Raw genomic sequence first — 24931 nt, 5'->3', positions numbered from 1 at the left:
AGAGAAAGGGAGAGGATTGGAAAAGACTGATGAAGAAGCAAAGAGGGGAGAGGTAATGAGAGAAAAGTGAAGAGAGGATGGGTGAGGAGAGGAGAAGAGGGAAGAGGAGAAGAAGTGGAAAAGGTAAAAGAGGAAAAGTGGAAAAGAGACGGAAGAGAGGGAAACAGAAGAGAGGAACAGAAGAGGAGTAAGGAAAATTAAAGAGAGGGGTGGAAGGGCTGAAAACACAGAAGGAGAGAGAAGGACAGAGGAACCGAAAGAGAGAAGAGGGAAGCAGGGGAAAAATAAGGGGCAGGAAGAGGAGAGAAGAGTATAGGAAAGGAGGGGAAAGAGAAGAGAGACTAGGGAGAAGCTGCAAAGACTGGTGAGGAACGATAGATGGGGAGGGAAGAATGGAAAGAGAGAGGGAAGGGTGGAAGGAGAGGACAGAAATGGAGAGGAGTACAGGGGGAGAACAGGAGGGTAAGTGTAGATAAAAGCAGAGGAGCAGAAAAGAGGGAAGATGGGAGAGGAGGCTAACTGTGGATAAGGGATAACAGGGGAAAGAGAAGATTGGGAAACAGGGAAGGGTAGGAGAGGAGATCAGAGAAGGTCAGACAAATTATGTTATATGATGCTATAATGCAGAGTGTGGTAACACATGGCAACCATTTTTTTTTTAGGTATTGCAGTTGTACCAGATGTGACACAGTTCCTGCTGGGCTGCCATGCAATTACTGCGCTTTAAGAAGCCTTTATCAGGACTGATGTATCTGGCATTGCTCATACTGCACCCCCTACTGGTGAACCTGGAATTGCTCTTGCTGCTCCTCTTGCTGATGGAGCTGGCATTGCTCTTAGTGGTTTCTCTGCTGATGGAGCTGGCATTGCTCTCTGTGCACCCTCTGTAAAATATACTGGAGTTGCATTTAGCACACCCCTTGCTGCTAATGGAGTTGGCATTGCTCTGAGTGCACCCCCCACTGATACAGTTGGCATTTCTCTCAGTGTGCCCCACGCACTGATGCAGTTGACACTGCTGTGTCTGTGTGTGCCCATTAGTTCTTTCAGTACACGCCCACTGGTGTACTTGGCACTGCTTTACGCATGTTCTCTACTGATGAACCTGAAATTGCTCTTGGTGCTCCCCTTGCTGATGAAGCTGGTGTTGCTCCTAGTGCACCCTATGAAAAAGGAGCTGGCATTGTTGTTAGTGGGCCCCCTGCTGCTAAAGCTGGCATGGCTCTGAGTGAACCCCTTGCTAATGGAGATGGCATTACTCTGATATGACCCCCCTGTCAGAGTAATGATCAGTATCCAGTTTGCAGTTTGTGTGCCCCTTGTCCATACTTGTGGCAGTGCTCTCAGTGCACTCCTTACTGGTGTATGGGGCATCGCTTTCAGTGTGCCCCCTGCTGATGAAAGTGCCATATTTATCAATGGACCCCTCCTGCTGATGGAGCCTCTCAATGCACCCCCTGCTGCTAAAGCTGATAATGCTCTCAGTCAGTGCATACCTTGCTAATGAAAGTGGGATTCCTCTCAGTGTGCCCCCTGCTGAGTTCCCTCCTTTGCTAATGGAGCTGGCAGTACTCTCAGTGTGCCACCTAATGATCTGCCTAGCATTGTTCTCAGTGATCCCCCTGCTGATGGAGTTGGCACATTCTAATCATTGCACCTCTGCTGTTGGAACTGGCATTGCCATCAGTGGGCCTCCTGCTGGTGGAACTTGCAAGGCCCTACGCTCCCTGCTGATGGACTTGGTATTGCTCTGAGTAGGTCCCTGACTGATAGAGCTGGCATTGCTCTTAGTGCACCCTTTGCTGATGGGGCTGTAGTGCCCTTAGTGGGACTGCTGTTGCTAGAGCTGGCATTGCTCTGAGTGCGCCCCCTGCTGATGGAGCTGACACTGCATGCAGTCCCCTGCTGATGGAGCTGACATTGGCCTTAGTGGGTGTCATGCTGATATAGCAGGTATTGCTGAGTGCACCCCCCTGCTGAAGGAGCTGGTATTGCTTGCATTGTACCCACTGCTGATGGACTTGACATTGCTCTGGGTAGGCCTTTGGCATATAGAAGGCATTGCTTTCAGTGTGCCCTCTCTTGGTTGAGCTGGTATTGCTTGCTGTGTGCTCCCTGCTGATGAAGCTGGCATTGCTGTGTGCACTCCCTGCTGGCATTTTTATCAGTGTGCCACCTGCTGCTGTCATTTCCCTTATTAGGTCCCCTGCTGATAGAGTTGGCGTTGCTGAGTGTGCCCCCTGCTAACGCCGCTGCTATTGCTCGCAGTGTGCCCCCTGGCCATGGCACTGGCATTGCCTTTAGTGTGCACTCTGTTGATGGTGATGACAGTGCTGAGTGCACCCCCTGGTGATGCAGCAGCTATTGCTCGCAGTGCGCCCCTGACCATGACACTGGCATTGCCCTTAGTGTGCTTCCTGCTGATAGGGATGGCAATGCTGAGTGCGCCCCCTGCTGATAGAGTTGGTATCGCTCACAGTGTGCCACCTGGCCATGGCACTGGCATTGCCCTTAGTGGGCCCCTGCTGTCGGGGGTGGCAATGCTGAGTGTGCCCCCTGCTGATAGAACTGATTTTGTTCGCAGTGCGCCCTGTCACCATGGCATTGGCATTGTCCTTAGTGCCCCCACTGCTGATGGGGATGGCAATGATGAGTGTGCCCCCTGCTGGATAGAGCTGGCATTGCATGCAGTGCGCCCCCTGGCCATGGCACCGCCCTAAACCCCTTGCTGATGGGCATGGCAATGCTGAGTGCGCCCCCTGATGATAGGGTTGGTACTGCTGGTAGCATCTTAGTAGAAGTGTGTAGAAGTAGGAGAAGAGCACTGGCATCGGAGCAGAATTAGAAGGCAGAGACCCCCCCACACATAACAATGACAGTGCATGCTGGGACATGCAGTGCTACTACTGATCTGCAGGGAATACACACACCATACAATACACATCGTACTATCTCTTCATTAGTCTGCACAGCAACCGATCTGTACGATCACAGCGCACACCCCACCCCCTCCCCCCGACCAGACAGGTAATAGGAGGCTCCCACCTGAGGACATCGAAGCATGCATGAGCCCCGATCACAGCACACACCCCCCGACCACACAGGTAATAGCAGGCTCCTACCTGAGGATGGCGCTCTCTCCTTGCCGCACCGTCACGTTGTCCATGGCTTTGGAAAATCCAGCATCCCCGCTGCGGACTGGCACTCCTGCGGGCACAAGAAACAGCAGTCTGAGACCCAGGGCAAGTAGCCACCTCCAGCAGGGGGCAACCCCCATTGTAAGAGCACAGAAAGCGCAAACACTGACTGACTGGCTGCGCCCCCCTCTGCTACATGTCCACAGCCTGGCACCAGCACAGGGGCACACAGCCTGGCACTGTGTATAAAGGAGAGAGTACTGTGCGTGATACAGTCTGCGAGCGGCTGCCTCCCTCCCTCTTCCCTCCTTCCTTCCATCCTCCCTCCATCACATCTCCTCCTCCTCCCTCATCCTTCCCATCTCCATCCTCCGTGTCTTACATAGTGCCCCACATACCCTACACAGTGCCAGAGTTATCCCATCCTTCCCATCTCCATCCTCCGTGTCTTACATAGTGCCCCACATACCCTACACAGTGCCAGAGTTATCCCATCCTTCCCATCTCCATCCTCTGTGTCTTACATAGTGCCCCACATACCCTACACAGTGCCAGAGTTCTCCCATCCTTCCCATCTCCATCCTCTGTGTCTTACATAGTGCCCCACATACCCTACACAGTGCCAGAGTTATCTCCCATCCTTCCTATCTCCATCCTCTGTGTCTTACATAGTGCCCCACATACCCTACACAGTGCCAGAGTTATCTCCCATCCTTCCTATCTCCATCCTCTGTGTCTTACATAGTGCCCCACATACCCTACACAGTGCCAGAGTTATCTCCCATCCTTCCTATCTCCATCCTCTGTGTCTTACATAGTGCCCCACATACCCTACACAGTGCCAGAGTTATCTCCCATCCTTCCTATCTCCATCCTCTGTGTCTTACATAGTGCCCCACATACCCTACACAGTGCCAGAGTTATCTCCCATCCTTCCTATCTCCATCCTCTGTGTCTTACATAGTGCCCCACATACCCTACACTGTGCCAGAGTTCTCCCATCCTTCCCATCTCCATCCTCTATGTCTTACATAGTGCCCACATACCCTACACAGTGCCAGAGTTCTCCCATCCTTCCCATCTCCATCCTCTGTGTCTTACATAGTGCCCTGCATACCCTACACAGTGCCAAAGTTACCTCCCATTCTTCCCATCTCCATCCTCTGTGTCTTACATAGTGCCCCACTCTCCATATACCCTACCCCAGTATCTCCCATCCTCATCCCTCCCATCTCCATCCTCTGTGTCTTACATAGTGCCCCACATACCCTACACAGTGCCAGAGTTCTCCCATCCTTCCTATCTCCATCCTCTGTGTCTTACATAGTGCCCCACATCACATACCCTACACAGTGCCAGAGTTCTCCCATCCTTCCCATCTCCATCCTCTACGTCTTACATAGTGCCCCACATACCCTACACTGTGCCAGAGTTCTCCCATCCTTCCCATCTCCATCCTCTATGTCTTACATAGTGCCCACATACCCTACACAGTGCCAGAGTTCTCCCATCCTTCCCATCTCCATCCTCTGTGTCTTACATAGTGCCCTGCATACCCTACACAGTGCCAAAGTTACCTCCCATTCTTCCCATCTCCATCCTCTGTGTCTTACATAGTGCCCCACTCTCCATATACCCTACCCCAGTATCTCCCATCCTCATCCCTCCCATCTCCATCCTCTGTGTCTTACATAGTGCCCCACATACCCTACACAGTGCCAGAGTTCTCCCATCCTTCCTATCTCCATCCTCTGTGTCTTACATAGTGCCCCACATCACATACCCTACACAGTGCCAGAGTTCTCCCATCCTTCCCATCTCCATCCTCTACGTCTTACATAGTGCCCCACATACCCTACACAGTGCCAGAGTTATCTCCCATCCTTCCTATCTCCATCCTATGTGTCTTACATAGTGCCCCACATACCCTACACAGTGCAAGAGTTCTCCCATCCTTCCCATCTCCATCCTCTGTGTCTTACATAGTGCCCCACATACCCTACACAGTGCCAGAGGCATCCCCCATCCTCCCTCATCCTTCCCATCTCCATCCTCTGTGTCTTACATAGTGTCCCACATACCCTACACAGTACCAGAGTTATCTCCCATCCTTCCCATCTCCATCCTCTGTGTCTTACATAGTGCCCCACTCTCCATATACCCTACCCCAGTATCTCCCATCCTCATCCCTCCCATCTCCATCCTCTGTGTCTTACATAGTGCCCCACTCTCCATATACCCTACCCCAGTATCTCCCATCCTCATCCCTCCCATCTCCATCCTCTGTGTCTTACATAGTGCCCCACATGCCCTACACAGTGCCAAAGTTATCTCCCATCCTCCTCCTCCCTCATCCTTTCCATCCTCATCAACTACATCAACATAGTGCCCCACTCTTTATATACCCTACACAGTGCCAGAGATTTCTCCTACAGAATCCTCCTCCTCCTTCCTCATTCTTTGTGCTTTACATAGTGCCCCGCTCTTCGTATCCCATCTCCACTTTGTACATGTTACACAGTGCCAGAGCCCCTTATACAAGAACCATAGTCCCTCTCCCCCTCTCTTACACAGTGCTATAGTCTCCCTGTACATTATACACAGTGCTATAGTCTCCCTGTACATCTTACACAGTGCTATAGTCTCCCTGTACATTGTACACAGTGCTATAGTCTCTGGGGTAGATTCAGAAAGCAATTGCGTCTGCGTATCCATAGATACGCAGCGTAATTGCTTAGTTGCGCCAGCGTATCGACTTCTCCTGATTCAGGAAGCTCGATACGCTGACTGCAGCCTAAGATATGACTGGCATAAGGCTCTTATGCCGTCGTATCGTAGGCTGCATTCTTACGCTGGCCGCTAGGTGGCGTTCCGTAGTGGTCAGCGTAGAGTATGCAAATTGCATACTCACGCCGATTCAAAACCGTACGCGCGCCCGGCGTTCGCATTTTACGTCGTTTGCGTTCGTCGGTTTCTGCGTAAGGCTGTTAATGCTATTAGCAGGAGCAGCCAATGCTAAGTATACCCGTCGTTCCCGCGTCGCGATTTTTGAAAATTACGTCGTTTGCGTAAGTGAATCGTGAATGGCACTGGACGCCATTTACGTTCACATTGAAACAAATGACGTCCTTGCGACGTCATTTACCGCAATGCACGTCGGAAAAGTTTCCCGACGGAGCATGCGCACTACGTTCGGCGCGGGAACGCGCCTAATTTAAATGATCCATGCCCCCTACGGGATCATTTAAATCACGCGCGCTTACGCCGGCCAGTTTTACGGAGCGCCCGCGCAAATTACGGAGCTACTGCTTCGTGAATGAAGCGTAGCGCAAGTAATTTACGGAGGCGTAGCGTTAAAACGGTACGCTGCGCCTCCGTAAGAGTGCTCAGCCCTACCTGAATCTACCCCTCTCTTTTAGCTCTCTGTACATGTTACACAATAAATGTGTATCAAATAACACAAAAGCAGGTGCTGGTCTCTTCTAAATGTTAATAAAACAATAAAAAGATATTGAAAATGATCACCAAGTCTCCTCCACCCTTTTAGACTGTGTGTGATAAGAATTCAAATCACAACATATCGCTGTATATGAGAACACTGGGATCTCCCTGATAAAACTGTGTAACCAATTCCAACTGTGACAATGTTACAATTATCAAATAAATGCCCAAACAAGTAAAAAAATGAGCAAAAAGAAATACATAAATAAATAAAGTAAAAAATAAACAAAGACTTTTACTTGTTTGGACGTTTATTTGATATTTGCAACATTGTCACAGTTGGAATTTGTTACACAGTTTAATCTGTGAGATCCCAGTGTTCCTATATACAGTGTTTTATATACTTATATATACATTTTGTATTATTCTAAAGGAGTTTGTGTTCTTTTCAAGTCCATCCTTCAAATAAAGCCCACTGACTCCAGGTATTAGTTGTTTTATAATACCCCCTCCCCCAATACAGCATTCACAATGAAATGAGATCAGGACTGCATTAGCCTGGACATATCCCACCAACACAGGCATGGCTTCTGTATGTAGGTGCTCCCACAATACAGCAGTCTCTATATACAGGCAGGCCGGTACATGTAGGTGCTCCCACAATACAGCAGTCTCTATATACAGGCAGGCCGGTACATGTAGGTGCTCCCACTATACAGCAGTCTCAGGCGGTCTGGTACATGTAGGTGCTCCCACAATACAGCAGTCTCTATATACAGGTGGTCCGCTACATGTAGGTGCTCCCACAATACAGCAGTCTCTATATACAGGCAGGCCGGTACATGTAGGTGCTCCCACAATACAGCAGTCTCAGGCGGTCTGGTACATGTAGGTGCTCCCACAATACAGCAGTCTCTATATACAGGTGGTCCGCTACATGTAGGTGCTCCCACAATACAGCAGTCTCTATATACAGGCAGGCCGGTACATGTAGGTGCTCCCACAATACAGCAGTCTCTATATACAGGCAGGCCGGTACATGTAGGTGCTCCCACAATACAGCAGTCTCAGGCGGTCTGGTACATGTAGGTGCTCCCACAATACAGCAGTTTCTATATACAGGCAGGCCGGTACATGTAGGTGCTCCCACAATACAGCAGTCTCTATATACAGGCAGGCCGGTACATGTAGGTGCTCCCACAATACAGCAGTCTCTATATACAGGTGGTCTGGTACATGTAGGTGCTCCCACAATACAGCAGTCTCTATATACAGGTGGTCTGGTACATGTAGGTGCTCCCACAATACAGCAGTCTCTATATACAGGTGGTCTGGTACATGTAGGTGCTCCCACAATACAGCAGTCTCTATATACAGGTGGTCCCGCACATGTAGGTGCTCCCACAATACAGCAGTCTCTATATACAGGTGGTCCCGCACATGTAGGTGCTCCCACAATACAGCAGTCTCTATATACAGGCGGTCTGGTACATGTAGGTGCTCCCACAATACAGCAGTCTCTATATACAGGTGGTCCGGTACATGTAGGTGCTCCCACAATACAGCAGTCTCAGGCGGTCTGGTACATGTAGGTGCTCCCACAATACAGCAGTTTCTATATACAGGCAGGCCGGTACATGTAGGTGCTCCCACAATACAGCAGTCTCTATATACAGGCAGGCCGGTACATGTAGGTGCTCCCACAATACAGCAGTCTCTATATACAGGCAGGCCGGTACATGTAGGTGCTCCCACAATACAGCAGTCTCTATATACAGGTGGTCCCGCACATGTAGGTGCTCCCACAATACAGCAGTCTCTATATACAGGTGGTCCCGCACATGTAGGTGCTCCTACAATACAGCAGTCTCTATATACAGGTGGTCCGCTACATGTAGGTGCTCCCACAATACAGCAGTCTCTATATACAGGTGGTCCCGCACATGTAGGTGCTCCTACAATACAGCAGTCTCTATATACAGGTGGTCCGCTACATGTAGGTGCTCCCACAATACAGCAGTCTCTATATACAGGCGGTCTGGTACATGTAGGTGCTCCCACAATACAGCAGTCTCTATATACAGGTGGTCCGCTACATGTAGGTGCTCCCACAATACAGCAGTCTCTATATACAGGCAGTCTGGTACATGTAGGTGCTCCCACAATCCAGCAGTCTCTATATACAGGTGGTCTGGTACATGTAGGTGCTCCCACAATACAGCAGTCTCTATATACAAGTGGTCCGCTACATGTAGGTGCTCCCACAATACAGCAGTCTCTATATACAGGTGGTCTGGTACATGTAGGTGCTCCAACAATACAGCAGTCTCTATATACAGTACAGGTGGTTTGCTACATGTACGGTAGGTGCTCCCACAATACAGCAGTCCATACAGGTGGTCCGCTACATGTAGGTACTCCCACAATACAGCAGTCTCTATATACAGGCAGTCCGGTACATGTAGGTGCTCCCACAATACAGCAGTCTCTATATACAGGCGGTCTGGTACATGTAGGTACTCCCACAATACAGCAGTCTCTATATACAGACGGTCCGGTACATGTAGGTGCTCCCACAATACAGCAGTCTCTATATACAGGCAGGCCAGTACATGTAGGTGCTCCCACAATACAGCAGTCTCTATATACAGGCGGTCTGGTGTGTGTTGGTGCTCTCACAATTCAGGTATCTCTATATACAGGTGGTCTGGGGTGTGTTGGTGCTTTCACATTAGAGTGTTCTATAATATATACAGTCTGACGTATGTTGGCACTCTCTATATATACAGTATGGTGGGTGTTGGTGCTCCCACAATGCAGGGCTCTCTATATACTACAGACTCCCTCCAGAGGTGGTTCTGGCCAGCTCAGTAGATTGCTTTAAGAAAGGCCTGGATTCTTTCCTAAATGTACAGAATATAACTGAGTACTAAGATTTGTAGGTAAAGTTGATCCAGGGTAAATCTGATCGCCTCTCGGGGGATCAGGAAGGAATTTTTTCCCCTGCTGTAGCAAATTGGATCTCATGCTTTGCTGTTTTTTTTTTGCCTTCCTCTGGATCAACTGTGGGTATGGAGTTGGGTGTATAGGATTGTACTGTGTTTTTTATTTTGTTTGTTTATTTTTTTTTTGTGGTTGAACTGGATGGACTTGTGTCTTTTTTCAACCTGACTTACTATGTAAGTACTATATACAGACAGTCAGGTAAGGTATGTGTTGGTGATGTCACAATAGAGTGGACTCTATATATCAGTGGTCTGGTGGTCTGGTGTGTGTTGCTCTAGAGCAGGGATATGCAATTAGCGGACCTCCAGCTGTTTCAAAACTAAAAGTCCCATCATGCCTCTGCCTCTGGATGTCATGCTTGTGGCTGTCAGAGTCTTGTTATGCCTCATGGGAATTGTAGTTCTGCAACAGCTGGAGGTCCGCTAATTGCATATCCCTGCTCTATAGTATACAGTGTGGTATGTGTTGGTGATGTCACAATAGAGTGGCTTCTATATATGGGCGGTCTGGTCACTGGTGTGTGTTGCTGCTATCACAATAGAGTGATCATTCTATAGCAGTGGTTCTCAACCTGGGGGTCAAATGACAATTTGCTAGGGGTCACCAAATCCTGGTCTGTTTCTGAAGCCCGCAGCACTCACAGCCTTTTCGCAGATGCCCAGCAGGGCAGTTCCTGGAGCCTGTGGCCGCCCATTCAGTTCACGACATGGCTGTGGGGCAGGCAGAGACTAGAGGTCAGCTGACTGGTGAGAAATGTGAAGTATGAGGGGCTGGAGGAGACCCTATCTTCTGATTTTAGCATGGGGGTCACTGCTGCAAGACACTACAGAGCTGGAGACACAGTGGGTAACACTACCTGTGATTAGAGTTGCCATTTAAAGTCCCCACTACAGTTCTCAGGTCAGCAGGTGATCTTGATCAAGAGCACCCAAGTTGGCCGATCAGAACTCCCCGCCAGCACTGCCACTCATCCCAACTCCCCCCAACGAGTAAGAGAAGGCAAAAATAGAGAATGCATGGAAGGGAGAGGGAGAGAAAAAATAAGAGAAAGAAAAGGAAAGACAGCTAGAGAGAGGGGATGGGGGAATAAAAAATAAATTAAGATAGAGATATAAAAGGGAAAGAAAGGAGAACATAAAGAGAGTGGAACATCCTAAAATTTACCAGAAGGGGTTTTAATACGGTACGAGTGGAAGGGACTCAGGGAGCCCTAAATGTCCGAGGGTTAGGGGCGCAAATTACTTGTCTTGCCATGGGTGCTGACAACTCACGCTAAGAAAATTCTACCGTTAGGGGTCCCAACAGCTTGGGAAATTTTATCAAGGGGTCACAGCACTAGAGAGGTTGAGAACCACTGCTGTATAGTATACAGTGTGGTATGTGTTGGCGATGTGACAATAGAGTGGTCTATATATACAGACAGGGCCGCTGATAAGCCAGTACAACCAGCCCTGTTGTATCGCGCACGGCATCCTCAGCTCAGCAGGGGGGGGGGGGGGCCTGGGCAATCTCTAAGGCAGTCTGGGCATAATAGAAAATAAATGCCTTTATGAAGCTCTGACGCTCTCTTTTCCATTTTCAGGGCCCCTCTCCGAGGATGTGCTGGTGGGAGTGGAGGGACTATTTCTTCAGTTTTGGGAGCATGTCTGTTCCGCGCCTGCTCCACCTATTCTTGTGGCTAGGTTCAAGTCTTGGCCGGTCTGCCCCCTGCCTACCTCCTTGCCTTCCCTGGAGGAGTGATCTTTCTCCGCTCAGTTCCGCTCCCCACTCAGTAGTGGGGCCTGGGGTGGAGAGCGAGGCTCTGCCTTCAGCACAGGTGTGCTTGGGGGTGAATATACTACATTGCACTGTCTGCAGCCCATTATGGAATGGATAGTATCATAACACACAGGGACTCTATCGTGGCTCTGGCTGGCACTATCAGTGTGTCATATAACATGGCTGCTGGGTTCTGACCTTGTTAACTTATTGATCATACGTTAACAAGGTCAGCGCCCAACAGCCATGTTATGTGACACACTGACAGTGCCAGCCAGAGCCATGATAGAGTGCCGGCTACCTTTGGATTATAATGCTGATGATCTTAACTATTTTCATACTGCCCTATAGCAGGATCACGTATATATATATATATACACACATGATCCTGCGCAAAGCGACCTCCCTGTAGCAGTAAATCTGCTATGGGGCAGTCTGCAAATATATATATATATATATATATAGGGGCAGATTCACGTACCTCGGCGCATATTTCCGCCGGGCGCAGCGTATCTAAGATACACTACGCCGCCGTAACTTAATTTTTTTTCCCGAATCCACAAAAAATTTGCGCCGTAAGTTACGGCGGCGTAGTGTTCAAATGGATGTAATGGGATGTAATGGATGTAATGGGGGCGTGTTTTATGTAAATACGTCGTTACCCGACGTAAACAACGTTTTTTTTTAACGACGCATGCGCCGTCCGTGGGGGTATCCCAGTGCGTATGCTCGAAATTAAACCGGAACAAGCCAATGCTTACGACGGTGACGTCATTCTACGCAAATCCCTATTCGCAAACGACTTACGCAAACAACGGGAACAGCGGGAACGACGGCCATACTTAACATTGAGTACGCCACCATATAGCATGGGTAACTATTCGCCGGAAAAAGCCGAACGCAAACGGCGTAAAAAAATGCGCCGGCCGGACGTACGTTCGTGGATCGCCGTAACTAGCTAATTTGCATACTCGACGCGGAATTCGACGGAAACGCCACCTAGCGGCCGCCGAAAACATGCACCTAAGATCCGACGGCGTACTGAGACGTACGACTGTCGGATCGATCCCAGATGCCGTCGTATCTTGTTTTGTGGATACTAAACAAAGATACGACGCGGGAACTTTGAAATTACGCGGCGTATCAATAGATACGCCGGCGTAATTCTTTTGTGGATCTGCCCCATACTGTATATGTATGATCTGCATTTCCAGGTATCAGAACCAATCAATGGGTCTGGCGGACTCAATGTCTGCCAGTACCCGCCGATCGTTCTGTACACAGGCAGAATGGCAGTCTGTCTATGTAAACAAGACAGATTGCCATTCTGTCAGTATGGAATACATTGATCCTGTGTTCCTGCAAAGCAGGGGCAGAGTTCTATGCCTTCCTTTAGTAAAATCACTTCCTCCACACAGAAAGAAAACACTTGTTAGGGCCATATTTAACCCTTTGATCTCCCCTGATGTTAACCTCTTCCCAGCCAGTGTCATTAGTACAGTGACAGTGCATATTTATAGCACTGTATTGGTGACACTGGTTCCCAAAAAAGTGTCAGGTGTCCGATTTGTCTGGCATGGGCTGGAGAGAGGCCAGGGCTGGGGTGAAGAGGGGGCTGAAGGGGGCCCTGTCAGATAGGCTGAAGGGGCCCCATGATTTATAACAGTGGCCCTAAATACAGACAGTCTGGTATGTGTTGGTGATGTCACAATGGAGGCGGTCTTTATATGCAGACAGTCTGGTATGTATTGATGATGTCACAATGTAGGGGTCTATATATGCAGACAGTCTGGTGTATGTTGGTGCTGTCACAGTAGTAGAGCAATCTCTGTATACAGGGGGCCTGGTGTGTTTTGGTGCTCCCACAGTACAGTGGCCTCTATATAACTTGGGTCTGGTGTGTTTTGGTGCTCCCACAGTACAGTGGCCTCTATATAATGTGGGTCTGGTGTGTTTTGGTGCTCCCACAGTACCGTGGCCTCTATATAATGTGGGTCTGGTGTGTTTTGGTGCTCCCACAGTACAGTGGCCTCTATATAATGTGGGTCTGGTGTGTTTTGGTGCTCCCACAGTACCGTGGCCTCTATATAATGTGGGTCTGGTGTGTTTTGGTGCTCCCACAGTACAGTGGCCTCTATATAATGTGGGTCTGATGTGTTTTGGTACAATAGAGTGGTCTCGAAATACTGACAGTGTGCTATGTCTGTCTATCTCTGTCTCTCATATATATATAGGCAATCTCTATTGTTGCCTGTCTTCTGCTCTCTCTTGTCACTCTCAGATCAGAGGTCAGGGAGTGAATAGCGCATAGCCTGAGCTTCGCAATGATGAGCAGTTGTGCTGTAGTGACAGAGCGCAATGAGGGATAACAGCAGCGGGGAGACTTCGATTCTCAGATTAACCCTCTGTAGGAATCTTCAGTAGCACCCAAAGTCACCCCATTAGTACAGGAACCGACAGTGCAGGACAGAGCAATGTACAAAAAGCAATGTGTACAGGGCTCTGTCAGATAATCCCACAAATTCAGATATAATTCCATATACATCCCAATACTGGTGACACCTTAACACTGGATTAGAAGTAATTTATTGCACTCTGACACCAATAAAGCACAGCCGGCCTCCTCCATCACCTCCTTGCATGAACTATACACAGACAGCACCGTGAGCTGACTACGGCTGACCTAAGCAAAGACATAAGCTGATGATATAATGATGCAATGACATGAGCTGACAGTAGCTGGGGACCTGTCAATAGTCAATAATAAAAAAAAAATGTTAGATTCTTAAAAGGCTTACGACGGCGCAACGCCATTTGCGCCGTCGTAAGTCCTAATCTGGCCTGGCGTATCTATGCGACTGATTCTTAGAATCAGTTACGCATAGATATCCATTAGATCTGACAGGTGTAAGGCTCTTACGCTGTCAGATCTTAGATGCAATTTTTTTTCCCGCCGCTAGGTGTCGCCGACGTCGTTTTCCCCGTCGTCTATGAAAATTAGCTATTTACGCGAGATTCCCGAAGGTACGTGCGGTCGACGCAGTGAATTTACGTCGTTTCCGTAGCATTTGCGACGCGTAAAAGTTGCCCCTGCTATATGAGGGGCAACCAATGTTAAGTATGGCCGTCGTTCCCGCGTCAAAATTTTAAAAAGTACGTCGTTTGCGTAAGTCGTCCGTGAATGGCGCTGGACGCCATTTACGTTAACGTCGAAACCAATGACGTCCTTGCGACGTCATTTAGCGCAATGCACGTCGGTAAATTTTAGGGACGGCGCATGCGCAGTACGATCGGCGCGGGAACGCGCCTAATTTAAATGATCCACGCCCCCTACCTGGATCATTTGAATTAGGCGGGCTTGCGCCGCAGAATTTACGCTACGCCGCCGCAAGTTTACAGGCAACTGCTTTGTGAATCAAGCACTTGCCCGTAAAACTTGCGGTCGCGTAACGTAAACGAGATACGTTACGCCGCCAGAGTTTTACTCCATTCTACGAGAATCTGGCCCTATGATTATACTGTAGATGTGGTCAGCTAAAACTCTTTTTCTCTCTTATTTTTAAAATTGGATGGAGCCAGGAAGGGTCAAATCTGCTGTCTAAGCCTTTCCCTTAATAAAAAGGTAGAGGGGCATTCTTATTAGCTAAGCTTCCAGATCACAAATTAAAAATATTTCTTGGCGTTCCACCAAAGTTACTTCAGAATCCAGCAGCTGCCTACAAACATAGACCCTCAAATCACCATTCTAGTTTAGTAAATGAAGGATAAAGACCCTCGGATCTCTGATCTAGGATAGTAGATGAAGGATGGAGAGCTTCAGATCTCTGGTCTAGGATAGTAAATATAGAATGGTGACCCTCACCTCTCTGTTTAGGATGGTAAATAAAGAAAGGATGTGTTGAGACCTCCATCTAGAATAGTAAATGAAGGATGGAGGCCCTCAGATCTCCATCTGGGACCATAAATAAAGGATGTCAACTCTCACCTGTTTGTCTAGGATGGTAAATGAAGAAAGGAGGCCCTCAAATCTCTATGATGGTAAATGAAGATTGGAAACCCTTAGATCAGCTAGCCATGTATGTCTAAAGGGCCATGAAAAAGATGGAGGCCCGCAGATCACTGGTCAAGGATAGTATGTGAAGGATGAAGGCCCTCGGATCACTGGACTAGGATAGTAGGAATGATACAAGCCCTCGGATCGTTGGTCTAAGATATCTAAGTGTAGATAAAGGATGGAGACTTTCAGAACTCTGTGTGTGAAGCCCACACAGGATCATTTTAAATTACGTTTTAAAAAATGACATTTTTTTTCATGCCGAAAAATGATTGTGTGTACGCGGCACTAGACTTTTGACCTTGGTGCTAGGGGTGATGGTTTGTCCTAAAATGGGTGGAGGGGTCCAGGTAATCCTGGCCAGTTTCCTCCTGTTTGCATGGACTCTACCATTATTGATAATGTGCAGATTCTAGGGCCCAGTGCAGCCTTGGAGGACTTACCCTATACATTAAAATGAAGTGATCAGAATGGCAGAATGCTGGGAAACTGACAGACGTTATACTATGTAAAACATCCTTTCTCCAGTATGGAGCTGGTGGGAGAAGACTGACACTTCTCCCTCAGGAATGGCCGTACTCCCGGCTGTGCTGCCATTTATCACGTTAAACAGCTGTTTGCCACATGAAGAGAACTTGTCACTGACTGTGACATTCAACAAATGCTGACATTTTGCCTTTTAATGTTGCAGGGGGTCACTTCTATTCATTGTCCTTCCAACAGCTTGTGGAGAAAAGACAGAAATCTTGGAAAAGATGACAGCCACTCGCTGGCGCAAAGGTCTATGAAGTATATCAGAATATGAATAATAATAATAAATATATATATATATATATATTTATTTAGTTGCAAACAGTATATATATATATATATATATATATATATATATACACACACACACATATACATATATATATATATATATATATATATTTATTAGGTTGCAAACAGTATATATATATATATATATATATATATATATATATATATATATACTGTTTGCAAACTGAAGCGCACACTTAACCTCTTCCCTGGAGCCGCCGGTCGCAATCTGGATAAATCTCTGTCTGCTGAGATCACATCCACTTACTGCGATTCATTTTTTTAGGAACTGAATTGTTCATTTGAAGCTTCGAATAACGTGCACATTGACCTTCCCAGCCAATCTAGTCAGCAATGTGCTCAGCTTTTGAATAGTCATATCATTAAAGCAGACATGACAAGGGCAGCAGAAGCAGATGGAGTTTTGCATTACTTGGCTCCACTTTAACATCTGACAAACATCTTCAGCACAGATTCCCCCTACTCAGAAACAAATGTGTACAACAGGCCCACTGTATTGTCAAAAGTATTGGGGCGCCTGCCTTTACACGCACATGAACTTTAATGGCATCCCAGTCTTAGTCCATAGGGTTCAATATTTGCAGCTATAACAGCTTCAACTCTTTTGGGAAGGCCGTCCACAAGGTTTAGGAGTGTCTATGGGAATGTTTGACCATTCCTCCAGAAGTGCATTTGTGAGGTCAGGCACTGATGTTGGGCAAGAAGGCCTGGATTACAGTCTCCCCTCGAGTTCATCCCAAAGGTGTTCTATCGGGTTGAGGTCAGGACTCTGTGCAGACCAGTCAAGTTCCTCCACCCCAAACTCGCTCAGCCATGTCTTTATAGACCTTGCTTTGCACTGGTTCAAATCATTTGGTGGAGGGGGGATTATGGTGGGGGGTTGTTTTTCAGGGGTTGGGCTTGGCCCCTTACTTTCAGTGACGGGAACTCTTAAAGCGGGGGTTCACCCTAAAAAAAAATTCTAACATTACATCCAGCTCACTACTGACATTGTCAGTATGCCGTTTTTTTTTTTATACATACCTTGTAAAGCTATTTTCTTAGCCAACTTCCGGGTAGGGCCTCCCGCGGGAGTGGGCATTCCTATGCCGCAGTTAGTGATTGACCTGATGACAAACACTACACCCCCTGTCGCATAAGGAGCGTCACGAGTTGCCGAAAGAAGCCAAACGTCGAGTCGCCGCTATACCGCGCCTGCGCACTGACGTTCGGCTTCTTTCGGCCACTCGTGACGCTAAAAAAAAAGCTATAAAAAACGGCAGTAGCTTTCCAGGGAGCCTTTCAACGTTTTTTAGCGTTTTTCAGTGTAGAGTCTTTTAGCTTTTTTTTTTTCAATGGATAAAAAACGCCAAAAAAACACTGACAAGCAGCGTTTTTGAGCGTTTATTAGCGTTTTTCGACGTTTAGCGTTTTTTAGCTTTTTTTCCTGTCGAAAAACGGCACTTTGAACGCAAATTTCTGGCGTTCAGAAAAAAGACCATAATCTTCACTGCTCATTAACACTAAAAAACTTCCATGTGTGCATGGACACATAGGCTAAAATAGAGTGCAGTTTATGGGCTTTGAAAAAAAAAAAACGCCAATAAACTACAGTTTATCAGCTTCAGTGTGCATGGAGCCTTAAAGCGGAGACTGCAAGCCAGGCCTTCTTACCCACATCAATGCCTGACCTCACAAATGTTCTTCTGGAAGAACAGTTAAACATTCCGACACTCCTAAACCTTGTGCACAGCCTTCCCAGAAGAGTTGAAGCTGTTATAGCTGCAAAGGGTGGGCCAACTCAATATTGAATCCTACAGACTAAAGCCCTGTACACAGGGGCCAGAATCTCATCAGGAAAAAAACGTTGGGGTAGATTCAGGTAGGGGCGCGCAAAACTGCGTTGGCGTAACATAAGAAATTTACGTTACGCCTCTGCAAGTTTTACTGGCAAGTGCTTGATTCACAAAGCACTTGCCGGTAAAGTTGCGGAGCTGTAGCGTAAAAGGGGCCGGGGTAAGCGCGCGTAGTTTAAACGATCCCGTAGGGGGCGTGGATCATTTAAATTAGGCGCGTTCCCGCGTCGAACGTACCGCGCATGCGCCGTTCCTAAAATATACCGACGTGCATTGCGGCAAATGACGTCGCAAGGACGTCATTTGCTTCGACGTGAACGTAAATGGCGTCCAGCGCCATTCACGAACGACTTACGCAAACGACGTAACAAGTTCAAATCGCGACGCGGGAACGACGTCCATACTTAACATTGGCTGCCCCTGCTAATAGCAGGAGCAGCCTTACGACGAAAACGACGTATGCAAACGACATAAAAGTCGAACGCCGGGCGCATGTACGTTTGAGAATCGTCAATTTGCATACTCTACGCTGACATCTATGGGAGCGCCACCTAGCGGCCAGCGTAAGAATGCACCCTAAGATACGAAGGCATAAGAGACTTATGCCATTCGTATCTTAGGCTAAAGCCGGCGTATCTAGCTTTCTGAATAAGGAAAGTAGATACGCCGGCGCAAGTAAGCAATTACGCTGCGTATCTATGGATACGCAAGCGTAATTGCTTTCTGAATCTACCCCACTGTTTTTCCTGACGAAATTCTTGGCAAGAATCTCTTCCCTCCCGAGTGTACAGACACTCCATTCAAAAGAACCACGGTTCTTTTGAACGGCAAGAACGCACGCGGTGACGTCATCGCGTACGACGAGCATGCGCACCCTACCTATGCCTAGGAAGCTACCGCGCATGCGTCAAAGTCATTTCGAGCATGCACGGGTTTCCACGGCGACAGGTAAGTATACACGTGCTCGGGTTTCTCGGCAGGAAAACACTGGCGAGAATCACGACGAGAAAATAGAGAGCAGGTTCTCTATTTTTCTCGTCAAGATTTTAGGCAGTTTTCTTGACGAGAAACCTGAAAGCCTCGTACACACGCTCGGTTTACTCGGCAGGAAAGCTCTGTCAGCAGTTTTCTTGCTGGTTCTTGCCGAGTAAACCGAGCGTGTGTACGAGGCTTAAGACTGCGATGCCATTAAAGTTCATGTGGATGTAAAGGCAGGTGTCCCAATACTTTTGACAATATAGTGTGTATAGATAACACTCATGTAGTAGGTAGGTGCCAGAAGCAGCACCAAAAGAAGACTAATGCTAGACTCCAATTAGTTGGCAACATTTTTGTCCATCACCAATATAAAGACAACGTCGTCTTCCCACAATGCTTTATATTAACCACTTGCCGACTGGGCAAATGGCCGTATGGGTACGTCCCCTTTAAGAAGCCGTGCGGCGGGCGCGTGACCCGCGGGCCCTGCGATCGTGTCACGGAGAGGCAGAACGGGGAGATACGTAAACAAGGCATTTTCCTGTTCTGCCTAGTGACAGGACACTGATCTACTGCTCCCTGTCTTCGGGAGCAGTTATCAGTGTCGTGTCACTTGTAGCCCATCCTCCCACAGTTAGAATCACTCCCTAAGTCACATTTAACCCCTTCCTTGCCCCCTAGTGGTTAACCCCTTCCCTGCCAGTGTCATTTACACAGTAATCAGTGCATGTTTATAGCACTGATCGCTGTATAAATGTGAATGGTCCCAAAATAGCGCCAAAAGTGTCCGATGTGTCCGCCATAATGTCGCAGATCGCCGCCATTACTAGTAAATAATAATAAAAATGCCATAAAACTATCTCCTATTTTGTAGACGCTATAACTTTTGCGCAATCCAATCAATATACGCTTATTGCATTTTTTTTAACCAAAAATATGTAGAAGAATACGTATCGGCCTAAACAGAGGAAGAAAAAAAATTGTTTTATATATTTTTTGGGGATATTTATTATAGCAAAAAGTAAAAAAATATTGCTTTTTTTTTCAAAATGGTCGCTCTTCTTTTGTTTATAGCGCAAAAAAATAAAGAATAAATCGCAGAGGTGGTCAAATAAAAAGGACGGCAATTTTGTTTGGGTGCAACGTCGCACGACCGCGCAATTGTCAGTTAAAGCGTCGCAGTGCCAAGACGCGAAAAGTGCTCTGGTCTGGAAGAGGGTAAATTCTTCTGGGGCTGAAGTGGTTAAGAAGACATGGTACACTAACAAGCAGTTACTGTTGTGTGCGCACCATCACATAACTGATGCTACAGAGTCCTCAGTATACTAATTATACTCCTCTGGACCGCCTTTTTTGGCTTGCCTATTTCGCAGTGTTTTGCTAATTCTGAGATGTGATAACATATTATGCGGCGTTGATGAGTCAATGGTTTACTCTGTCCTCCACTCATTCACCCGCTTGGTGTGGTTACTATTTGATGACTTTGGAGGTGGGGGGGGGGACTTTTTTGTGGGAAGACAACATTGGCCCGGATTCACGTCGCACTTACGCCGACGTATCTCGAGATACGCCGCGTAAGTGTAAATGTGCGCCGTCGTATCTATGCGCGCCGTGCCCATAGAACTAGATACGCCTGAAAATAGGCTTCCTCTGACCGACGTAACTTTCCTACGCCGGCGTATCTTGGGCGCATATTTACGCTGGCCGCCTCATTGCAAATATGCAAATGAGGGCGATTCACGAAAGTAGTTGCGCCCGGCGCATAATATATGCGGTTTGTGTAAGGCTTACGTCCGGCGTATAGTTATTCCCCATCTATGAGGCGCAATTCATGCAAAGGTATGGACCAGGGAACAGCCGTCGTATTTTACGTTGTTTACGTAGTAGTACGTGAATAGGGCTGGGCGTAGGTTACGTTCACGTCGTAGGCATTGAGCCGTCGTATCTTAGGGAGTATATTCGACGTGATTCTGAGCATGCGCACTGCGATTCGTCCACGGGACGGCGCATGCGCCGTTCGTTCGGCCCATCATTTGCATGGGGTCACGCTTCATTTAAATGGATCACGCCCACTTCCACCTACTTTGAATTAGGCCGGCTTACGCCTACGATTTTACGTTACGCCGGCGCAACGTTGGGAGCAAGTGCTTTGTGAATACTGTGCTTGCCTCTCTGTGTTACGTCGGAGTAGCGCATATGAGATGCACTACGCCGACAGAAATATGCGCCGCTGTCTGTGAATCCGGCCGATTGTCTTTATATTGGTGATGTGTGTAATTTTTACTCTTGCAATTTACACTTATTTACCCTGTTTAGACAAATTTATTTATAACGTTTGCTATTTCTGATTAAACACTGGTTTATTCTGCTATATTCTCTGACAAATTGGTTAATTACGAAATTTCCGAATTTAAAAATTTCCGAATTTTCAGATTTTCGAATTTCTGAATTTTTGCATTTCCGAATTTCCTAATTCCGAATTTTCGAATTTCCGAAATTACGGATTTCGGAAATTAGGAATTTCGGAAATTACGAAATTTCTGAATATACGAGTTTCGGAAATTCAGAAATGTGAAAATTCGAGATTTCGGAAATTTGGAACTTCGGATTTAACCCCAAATTGGAGGCACAAACTGGCTGCATTTGGGGGCACAAACTGGCGGAAATTGGGGGCACAAGCTGGTGGAAATTGGGGCACAAACTGATGGAAATTGGGGGCACAAGCTGGTGGAAATTGGTGGCACAAACTGGTGGAAATTGGGGGCACAAACTGGCTGCATTTGGGGGCACAAACTGGCTGCAATTGGGGGCACAAACTAATGGCAATTGGGGGCACAAACTGGTGACAATTGGGGGCACAAACTGGCTGCATTTGGGGGCACAAACTAATGGCAATTGGGGGCACAAACTGGTGACAACTGGGGGCACAAACTGGCTGCAATTGGGGGCACAAACTAATGGCAATTGGGGGCACAAACTGGTGACAATTGGGGGCACAAACTGGCTGCATTTGGGGGCACAAACTAATGGCAATTGGGGGCACAAACTGGTGACAACTGGGGGCACAAACTGGCTGCAATTGGGGGCACAAACTGGCTGCATTTTAGGGCAAAAACTGGCTGCATTTGAGAGGATAAACTGGTGGCGTTTGATGGGCACATTGGCTGCATATAATGGGCACAGTGGTGGCAATTGGTGTTTTTTTTTCAGCTTGTCTGCGCCCCCCCCCTCAAATTTTGAGCACCAGCCGCCACTGAATGAAGTACTTAAATATGGCAGGATGAATGCAGAGGGCTAGAAGCCATCATAGTGTGAAGGACCTTTACCTCTCTGTGCTGCATGACATACCCAGAATCTAGTCTGTGACAGCCAAAAGGATGTGTTATTATTAATAAAAGATCAGCGGGTTCCCAGAGGTCCAGAGGATCAAAGAGCACTTATCGCCTCTGGACAGCAGTTTGCTGATCCACGATGTCAGGAAAAGAGAAAGATACCGCTGTCATTGTGCTGCCAGGGCCTCCCTTTCTTGGATGGTAATGCCAAGGCAGTGCCAGAGGGTCTTGTAGGCAGGGTTAAGAGGAAGGACATCCACACATTTCCATAATAATTGTACAGATGATATAAACTTCCAGCAAAAGCCAGTGGATTGTCACACAACTGTCACCATCTGTAGACAGGGAAAGGTACCAAATCTTGGAAATGTGTCCATCACCCTGGCCGAATATTTATTCTCCTTGTGCACCATTGTACCCATCATATCTCAGTCACAGGGGCACCAGGCTGCTGTCGCACAATATCTTCTCTATGTCTGTTTTATTCTTTATACAACGGGAATTCTTTCCCACTGAGCAGAAGAGATTTTCTCTTTCACCCTGGGCACCCTCTCAATGATGGTGACATCTATCAGCTTATGAGATCCTATAAACTTGACACCATTGTACAAGTTTTATACGGCATACAGTTTAAAAGGTTATTTTCTGTCAATGTTCTATTCATAAGGTGACAATATTGCCAACATTCGGATGACATCCCCTCCAGAAAGGGCATCAAACTCATGAAAAGGTTTAATTGTGTTTTAAGAGATGAAGGAAAATAAAACTTGTTTCCCAATGGTGACCATTCTTGCACCCCCTGGGTGTTACGCATTGTCAGCTGGGTCTGAAATATTGTCCCAAGTCTGGTTTTGATGGTGATAATCAGGGCCGTCTTTAATATTGATTGGACCCTGGGCAAAAAAATTCTTGCCCCCCCATGCAATTTCGCTCTCCACCTGCTCTGAGGCATACAATAAATATCAGCTAGACTTAAAATCTGTTTACTGTATCAGATCAGGTAGTGATTGCAATTGGTTGCCAGAGGTTACAGCATATCATTACTAGGGATGAGCTTCGAGTTCGACTCGAACATTGCCTGTTCACCTGAACAATTTGAGGTGTTCGCGGCAAATTCGAAAAGCCGCGGAACACCCTGTTAAAGTCTATGGGAGAAATCTAAAGTACTAATTTTAAAAGCTAATATGCAAGTTATTGTGCTAAAAAGTGTTTGGGGACCCGGGTCCTGTCCCAGGGGACATGTATCAATGCAAAAAAAAGTTTTAAAAATTGCCGTTGTTTCGGGAGCAGTGAATTTAATAATGCTTAGAGTGAAACAATAAAAGTGAAATATTCCTTTAAATTTCGTACCGGGGGGGGGGGGGGGTGTAAAGTTAGCATGTGAAATAGCGCATGTTTCCAGTACTTAGAACTGTCTCTGCACAAAGTGTCATTTCTGAAAGAAATAAAGTCATTTAAAACCGGACTTGCGGCTATAATGAATTGTCGGCTCCCAGCAATTCAGAAAGAATTGATTCATAAAAAATAAAAAATAAATAGCATGGGGGTCCCCCCAAATTCAATTACCAGGCCCTTCAGGTCTGGTATGGATATTAAGGGGAACCCCGCCGTCAATTTAAAAAAAAATGACGTGGGGTTTCCCCAAAAATCCACACCAGACCCCTTATCCGAGCACGTTAACCTGGCCGGCCGCAGAAAAGGGGGGGGACAGAGTGTGGCCCCCCTCTCCTGAACCGTACCAGGCCACATGCCCTCAACATGGGGAGGATGTCCCCATGTTGATGGGGACAAGGGCCTCATCCCCACAACCCTTGCCCGGTGGTTGTGGGGGTCTGCGGGTGGGGGGCTTATCAAAATCTCGAAGACCCCTTTAACAAAGGGGACCCCCAGATCCTGCCCCCCCCTATGTGAATTGGTAATGGGGTACATTGTACCCCTACCATTTCACGAAGGAAGTGTAAATAGTTGTAAAAAACACACACACACACACACACCGTAGAAAAAAGTGTGATAGTCATTGCACATGCGCCGCGTAGAGCTGACTCTCAGCTCTACATGTTCGGCTATTTTCAGAGGCTCGGTTGAGGTTTGTACTGCGCAAGCCACGTGCCTGCGTAGTACTGGGGGGGGTCCAAATCCGCCAGGGGAATATTTTTGTCAGGACATCGGCTGTCAGAATATAATAGGCTTTGATCAGTAGGGGTCATATGAGGACCCCCGTTATCATTATTACAATATATCAATCTTTGTCCTTTTTGAAAACAGTTCTGCTTCTGTGAGGCGTAAAACATCAGAGTTTGGACTCTATGAATAGCAGAACAGCCGAGACCAGAACTCGTACTTTCTGATCCATAATTCATAACTGCAGACAGTTATGGGTTTTTAAGACAGTTATTAACAAAATCCTACCTGAGCTAATTAGGTAATACGCAGCTTCCAGTTCCTTCCATCCATCTGGATAGTCTTAGTGGGTGGCACGTCACGTCACTTTGATCACCCAGGTATAACAATAGGGATCTGCCATCAAATCTTGATCATATCTGAAGG

General features: G+C 47.3%; 1 protein-coding gene across 1 annotated transcript in view; it reads right to left on the bottom strand.

Annotated features, from left to right (window-relative positions):
• LOC120915602 (opioid-binding protein/cell adhesion molecule homolog) overlaps positions 1 to 24931 on the bottom strand; it is a 491565-nt gene that overhangs the window by 212255 nt on the left and 254379 nt on the right. The window contains exon 2 of the mRNA XM_040326256.1: positions 3123 to 3207. Within this exon, the coding sequence (XP_040182190.1) occupies positions 3123 to 3207 (85 nt within the window). The remainder of the gene's footprint in view (positions 1 to 3122; positions 3208 to 24931) is intronic.

Source organism: Rana temporaria, chromosome 10, assembly GCF_905171775.1.
Source record: "Rana temporaria chromosome 10, aRanTem1.1, whole genome shotgun sequence".
Lineage (NCBI taxonomy): Eukaryota > Metazoa > Chordata > Amphibia > Anura > Ranidae > Rana > Rana temporaria.
This window is presented reverse-complemented; position numbering and strand designations above follow the sequence as displayed.